This window comes from Lynx rufus, unplaced genomic scaffold (genome assembly GCF_022079265.1).
Source record: "Lynx rufus isolate CCGP_SWC_20201006 ecotype Redwood Valley unplaced genomic scaffold, mLynRuf1.p SCAF_1, whole genome shotgun sequence".
Taxonomy (NCBI): Eukaryota; Metazoa; Chordata; class Mammalia; order Carnivora; family Felidae; genus Lynx; species Lynx rufus.
This window is the reverse complement of record NW_025814823.1, coordinates 87662720-87669735: the sequence shown is the minus strand read 5'-3', so window position 1 is coordinate 87669735 and position 7016 is coordinate 87662720. Positions and strand designations below refer to the sequence as shown.

General features: G+C 56.5%; 1 protein-coding gene across 1 annotated transcript; it reads left to right on the top strand.

Annotated features, from left to right (window-relative positions):
- Positions 1-2951: 2951 nt before the first annotated feature.
- Positions 2952-6235, top strand: RNF187 (ring finger protein 187). The gene is made up of 5 exons (XM_047075796.1): positions 2952-2976; positions 3063-3817; positions 5254-5346; positions 5548-5769; positions 5911-6235. The coding sequence occupies exons 1-5, from the start codon at positions 2952-2954 to the stop codon at positions 5911-5913; spliced, it is 1098 nt and encodes a 365-aa protein (XP_046931752.1). The 3' UTR covers positions 5914-6235.
- The last annotated feature ends 781 nt before the right edge of the window (positions 6236-7016 follow it).

Genomic DNA, 7016 nt, shown 5'->3' with positions numbered 1-7016 from the left:
CCCAAGTCTCTCATGCACACATTTTCAAATGGATAGCTACTACGATTTGCTCATTCTCTGCTATTGGAACTTGGAGGTTTTTGTTTTTTTCCTCAAGTAGGGATGGACAGACATTTCTCCAAAGCAAACCAAATCAGGAAAGGCTTTATTTCCATTTTGGGCTATTTTAATATAACGTATTTTTTAAAAAAGGAATTCCAATGTTAAGAAAAATTTGAAGGTGCTTACTACATATTACTACACTGTCTCACAGAAGCAATATTTGCAAAATCAGGGTTTTGGGGGGGTCTGCTAACTTAGTAGTGAAAAAAGTCTTATTTTATGTTCCTATTTCCTTTTTTTTTTTAAATGTTTATTTAATTTTGAGAGAGAGCTTGAGCAGAGAGAAAAGGAGAGAGAGAATCCCAAGCAGGTCAGTGCTGTCAGTGCAGAGCCTGACTCAGGGGCTGGAACTCATGACCCGTGAGATCATGACCTGAGTTGAAATCAAGAGTCAGACGTTTAACCGACGGAGCCTTCCAGGTGTACCTGTTCCTATTTCTTAATAACTGGTCAGAGTAGTGTATTCCCCCCACCCCCACATCTATTCAGCAATGCTGAGTGTGTGAACTGACAAATCCCAGGGGGGTAGGGCAGTATTTCTCCACTGTATTTTTCTGTACTAAATTTTATGAACCCTGTATTATTTGTGGCTGAAAACTTCCTAGCTTGGCTAGTTACCTTTATTGTTCTTGATTATTGTTCCACTTTATCGTGGAGTTTGCTCAATTTCTTTGTCTCTCTCTTCCTTCCGTCCTTTCTCTTTTTTCCCTTCCTTCCTTCCTTCCTTCCTTCCTTCCTTCCTCCCTCCCTCCCTCCCTCCCTCCCTTCCTTCCTTCTCCTTTCTCTCCATTAAGTTCTTAATTTACCCAACAAATCAGGTATGCTAGGCTTGAAGCCCTCTTTTGATGATTACTCCACAGAACTAACCGGCATTTACTTCCCACTGCCCATTTACCGTATTCTCAAGTCTGTGACATGTTTTTACAAACATACAAAAATGGAAACCAATGTAATTCGGAAGACTTTGCACTCATATGGAATAACAGGCTAATTTTTTAACATTTAAAAGTAATGTTAAAATTAACAAGAAACAGCAGGTGTTGCTGAGGATTTGGAGAAAGGGGAACCCTCTTGCATTGTTGGTGGGAATGCAAACTGGTGCAGCCACTCTGGAGAACAGTATGGAGGTTCCTCAAAGAGTTTAAAAATAGAACTACCCTACGACCCAGCAATTACACTAGGAATTTATCCAAAGGATACAAAAGTACAGATTCAAAGGGTACATGCTCCCCCATGTTTAAAGCAGCATTATCAGCAATAGTAAAATTATGGAAATAGCTCATGTCCAACCAGAGATGAATGGATGAAGAAAGTGTGGTATGTATACATAAACAGACACATACATACTTATGCATACAATGGGATATTACTCAGCCACAAAAAAGAATGAAACCTAGCCATTAGCAACAACATGAATGGAGGTAGAATATATTATGCTGAATGAAACACGACAGAGAAAAACAAATATCATTATTTCACTCATATGTGGAATTTAAGAAAAAAACAACAACAGATGAACATATGGGAAAGGGGTTTGTTGAAAAATAACCCACAAGAGATTCTTTTTTTTTTTTTTTAATTTTTTTTTTTCAACGTTTATTTATTTTTGGGACAGAGAGAGACAGAGCATGAACGAGGGAGGGGCAGAGAGAGAGAGGGAGACACAGAATGGGAAACAGGCTCCAGGCTCTGAGCCATCAGCCCAGAGCCTGATGCGGGGCTCGAACTCACGGACTGCGAGATCGTGACCTGGCTGAAGTCGGCCGCTTAACCGACTGCGCCACCCAGGCGCCCCAAGATTCTTAAATACAGAGAACAAACTGAGGGTTGGTGGAGGGAGGTGGGTGGGAGATGCGTTAAATGGATGATGGGTATTAAGGAGGGCGCTTGGGGTAAGCAGTGGATGTTGTATGTAAGTGGTGAATCACTAAATTCTACTCCTGAAACCAAAATCGCACTGTATATTAACTAAAATTTAGATAAATTAAAAGAACAAAAATTATGTAGTGGTAAATTACAGTAACTTTTTTTTTTAAAAAAACTGCACGCTTGGTTGTTTTTTTGTTTTGTTTTGTTTTTATTTATTTTTTTATTTTTTTATTTTTTTATTTTATTTTTTTTTAGCTTGGTTGTTTTTAATACAACAACAAAACAGATTGCTCCTCCTCCCGACCCCCCCCCCCCCCCAGTCCTAAAGAAATTCTAACAAATGTCCTGGGGCCTGTAGCTCTGGGTCATCTGGGATCTCTTTGGTCTGAATCTGTGAAAACTCCTGGCTCTGGATTCCTCCAGGCCACGGGATGCCCAGGAGAATGGACCACAGGCTCTGCGGAAGGGTTCACGTGGAGCGGTGCATGCTCAGCGGCTGCACGGCTGCACAGGGAAAGGGCCCACGCGGGGCCGGGCGTGCAGAGGGATTGCATGGGGGTAGGTCCGCGCGTGGCGGTTGCACGAGGAAAGGGCCCACGCGGTGCGGTGCGTGTAGAGCGGTTGCTTGGGGGTAGGTCAGCGCGTGGCGGTTGCACGAGGAGAGGGCCCACGCGGGACGGCGCATGCCCAGCGGCTGCACGGGGAAAAGACCCACCCGACAAGGCGCGTGCAGGGCGGTTGCATGCGGCAGGGTCCGCGCGTGGCAGTTGCAAGAGGAAAAGGCCCACGCAGGACCGCGCGTACCCAGCCGTTGCAGGAGGGGAGGGCCCCACCAAGGCCTTTTCCAGCCCCGCCCCGACAGCGCAGGGGCGGGGTGCTCGCCGCCCAGGTCCTGGCAGCTTACAAAAAAATTTTAGAAATTAGTTTTCATATACTAATATGACACCTCTCCCTATTGTTTACGAGTAATTTAAGGGGAAATGACCATCCTGGTAAGACTTCAGGGTGCGAGGACGTGGGCCGGCCGACGGACGGGAGAGTGAGGCGCACCGCTGCCAGGACCTGAGAGGGGTGGAGTACATCGCTGCCAGGACCCGGGAGGGGACGCGCGCACCGCTGCCTGGACCTTCCCGGGGAGAGCGTTGCTGCCGGGACTCCGAAGGAGGAGCGCGCACCCCTGCCAGGACTTTGTAACGGGAGCACGGCTGCCAGGATCCCAAGGAGTGAAGCACACCTCTGCCAGGACCCTGCGTGGAGCGCACCGCTGCCAGGACCCTGCGTGGGGCGCCTCGCCGTCCCCGCCCCGCGCGTCCCAGTCGCCATCCTGGTCCACGTCCTAGGCTCTCCGGCCGTGTTCTCCATCCCCGTCCCCGGTCTCCGCCGCGTCTCGGGCCGGCCTCGCCCGCACTCCCTGGTCACCGTCCCTCCGCCCGCGCCCTTCCGGAGGGCCTCCGCCGCCGCCGCCCTGGCGCTGCCCGCCGAGGCCGCCTGCGCCCTGTGCCAGCGCGCGCCGCGAGAGCCGGTGCGCGCCGATTGCGGCCACCGCTTCTGCCGGGCGTGCGTGGTGCGCTTCTGGGCCGAGGAGGACGGGCCCTTCCCTTGCCCCGAGTGCGCCGACGACTGCTGGCAGCGCGCCGTTGAGCCCGGCCGCCCGCCGCTCAGCCGCCGGCTGCTGGCGCTCGAGGAGGCGGCCGCTGCGCCCGCGCGCGACGGCCCGGCCTCCGAAGCGGCGCTGCAGCTGCTGTGCCGTGCCGACGGGGGCCCGCTGTGCGCCGCCTGCCGCATGGCCGCGGGTCCCGAGCCGCCAGAGTGGGAGCCGCGCTGGAGAAAGGCGCTGCGCGGCAAGGTGCGCGCGGGCGGCGGCCTGTGCACGGCCCGTCCCCGGCCTGCGTCCCCCCCCCCCCCCACTCCCCGGGCTGCTCTGACTTCCCCTCCCCAGCCGTCCGTCCTACACCCTCAGCGGGTGTTCTGTTTCCCAGCCTGAACCCCGGCTCCCCGCCCCCACACCTCGGCCGGTGTCGGATCCCCCCCCCCCCCCCCGCTTGGTGTCCTGTTCCCCATCCGTGCTTTCTGGCCTTGGACAGTGCAGTCTCCATCCTCCGAGCGGGGCCCAGTCCTCCAGTCATCCCCGGTCCCCAACCCTCTGACGGTACCCTGTCCTGTTTCCAATCCGGATCCCTTATTCTGAAGTGTGCTCGGTTACCCCTCATTTGCCGGACGGTGCCCTCTCCCCCCTTCCTTCTCTCCTGGACGGTGCCTTCTCCCCTTATCCCCCAGCCCTGTAAGGCGGCTGTGCCCGCCCCATCCCTGGACCGTATTCTTTTTTCTCCACCTCCGACACTCCTCTCCAGCTAGGATTCAGACAGTTCCGCCCCTCCCTGCACCGTACTGAAGACAGTGACCATCTGCTGACCCCACCCCCGTATTTTACCTACCGCACCTCATTCCCCTCCTCCAGGCGTGACGTCACCCTGTGGCAGTGCCCCCTGCTCCCCCCCCCCCCCGAGGTTCTGTCTAGTGGACCAGGCAGTCGGCCTGGGCTGTCACCTGCTGTGGTCCAGTGCGGCCCCGCCCCCCGCCTTTACCTGGACCATTTTCATACTGGCGCTCCATGACCCCCACCCACTTGGTTCTGAAACCTTGGCTGTGCCGTGGACCATTGCGTGGGGCACCTGACCCTGGGGAGAAACCTGCCATTGGAGAGTCTGGGTGCAGGTGGGCCCAGGGGACCACCTCCCCTCCCCCCCCCCCCCCCCGAAGAGCTGGGGGCAGTGCTATTTCTGAGAGTAAAGACGGATCCTTTCTTGGTACTGAGACATGGTGGTACATGCCCACCTGAGAGGAGGGAGGAGAGAGCATGGCAGCAAATTATCAGGGGTGGGTCCTGGGGTTCCTGTGAGCTCCGGGCGGTGGCACTGGTGGGTGGTGGCTAGGGGCTGCACTGCTGCTAGCAGGTGGACAGGAGCTGGGCTCTGCTTCTGCTGGGGAACCCTAGGGCTAGGTCAGCGCACTCTTGAAAAGCCGTGCTCCATCCCTCCCATCGGTGACGGTAACACTGGGCCCCCCGCCCCCCCCCCCCAAGGGGTGGCCTTATGTCTGGTTACCTGGTTATATTCTTGGCAGACCCTTTCCTATCAGGGTTCTTTCTGGGGAGAGCTTAGAGGGGTTGCTGAGACCCCCCTCTGGTCCCTGCAGTCCGTTTTTGCTGAGTCTGCCCCCGGACCAGGTGAGGGGGACCCTGGACCTCTGACTGCACCCATCAGTAACCATGTGTCTTTCCAGGAGAACAAGGGTTCTGTGGAGATCATGCGGAAAGACCTGAATGACGCCCGGGACCTGCACGGCCAGGCTGAGTCTGCTGCTGCCGTTTGGAAGGCAAGTGTCCTCCAGCCTGGGGTCTGCCCAGGGAGAGGGTGTGGGTGTGAGCCCTGACCCCATTTGGCAGGGATGCAGCGGAGTGATGCTGGCTGTGCAGCCAACCCTTCTCCCCAGGTGGGCAGAGGTGAGGCGGGAGGCCCCAGGGTCAGCCCTGGGACACAGGTGTCCCTCCGTGCCGTCCACCTGCCTGCCCTGCAGGGACACGTGATGGACCGCAGGAAGAAGGCCCTGACCGACTACAAGAAGCTTCGGGCCTTCTTTGCCGAGGAGGAGGAGCGTTTCCTGCAGGAGGCGGATAAAGAGGAGGGGTCCGCAGAGGACGAGGACACAGACCCTGCCGAGCGCTTTGGGTCACTGCTGCAGGCTGTCTCGGAGCTGGAGAGGAGGCACCGCAACCTGGGGCTCAGCATGCTGCTTCAGGTGGGCCCCCTGTTGTGTCCGGGCCCCAGAGGAGGGTGCCAAGGCCCTGCGGGGTTGGGGGCAGGCATCAGCAGGTGGCTGGGGCGCCTTTGGCCTGGGTGTTCTCACAGCAGCTTCCTCTCCCTCCACACCCTCCTGCAGTGATGTCCTGCCCTCTACTGGCTCCAGACGGTAACAGCTCCATCCACCCTGGCCTGTCGCCCAGCAGCTCCTCCATCACCTCCTCCTGGACCCGCAATGACCTTCACCCATGAGGGTCTGCACCGAGGTGCACACGCAGGACGCATACCACGGGTGGCCACCTTGGGTGGGCCAAGACTGCCCCTAGCAGTGTCCCTGTTCCCTTTCCCTGTGGGTATTCGTGGTCCCCAGGCTGTAACCGTTTTACCGTAGAGACCTGTAGCTACTGGTGGGTACTGTTGACCCCAATGTATCACGACTCTTCATAAAGTTCTTGTCGCTGTCACTGAGTCTCATTTGCCTGGGGTCTCCGTGGCCCACGGCGGTTGCCAGGCAGCCCAGATTGTGCAGGCCTGGCACCCACCCCATTTAAATTCCACCCACGATGGGGCCGCTCTGTTGGACATGCATACCAGACCCCTGCACATGTGTGGGGCATCCAGTTAGGGTGCAGGGAAGAGAAGGCTCACGGCACCTGGAGGGGAGGGTGGGCGGGCAGGCAGGTCGACTGTTTGTGGCTAGAGCTCCCTACAGCATGTGTCCTGGGGCAGAGGACCAGTGCGGGTGCAGGTCACCCCCAGGCCTGCACGTGGATGCCACGTTCCCTCTCGCTCTGCCTCTGGCTCCCTTTGCTTCAGGTTTTCTCCAACAGACGAATGTGGCAGAGTTGTGACTTAGTGGTAGCATCATCATGTACATTAGGGCAGGCAATAGTGCCGCAGCACAGAGATGGGGATGTGGGGTCCTAGAATGTTGACATGGGGCCATTAAGGATGGCTGAGGCTGGGAGTCTTCCCAGATGGTGCAGACTTAAGGCCTGTAGGTGCATTCGCACATTCCCAGATGAGGACTCAGCACTATTGCCCCTCTGTTTCTGAGAGTTTGGGTGTGGCTGGTGTTCATGGAGCCCAGTAGAGAGGGCTTGCTCCAGCCGGTTTGCCTGGCATGCCTCCTCCCATCTGCCTCCTCCCCTGCCCAGAGGGTCTCCAGGGACGTGCTGTATCCACACTGCTGCAGGAAGAGGACTCCCGCAGGGGTCCCGCAGAGATGGGACTTCTCTCTGATGG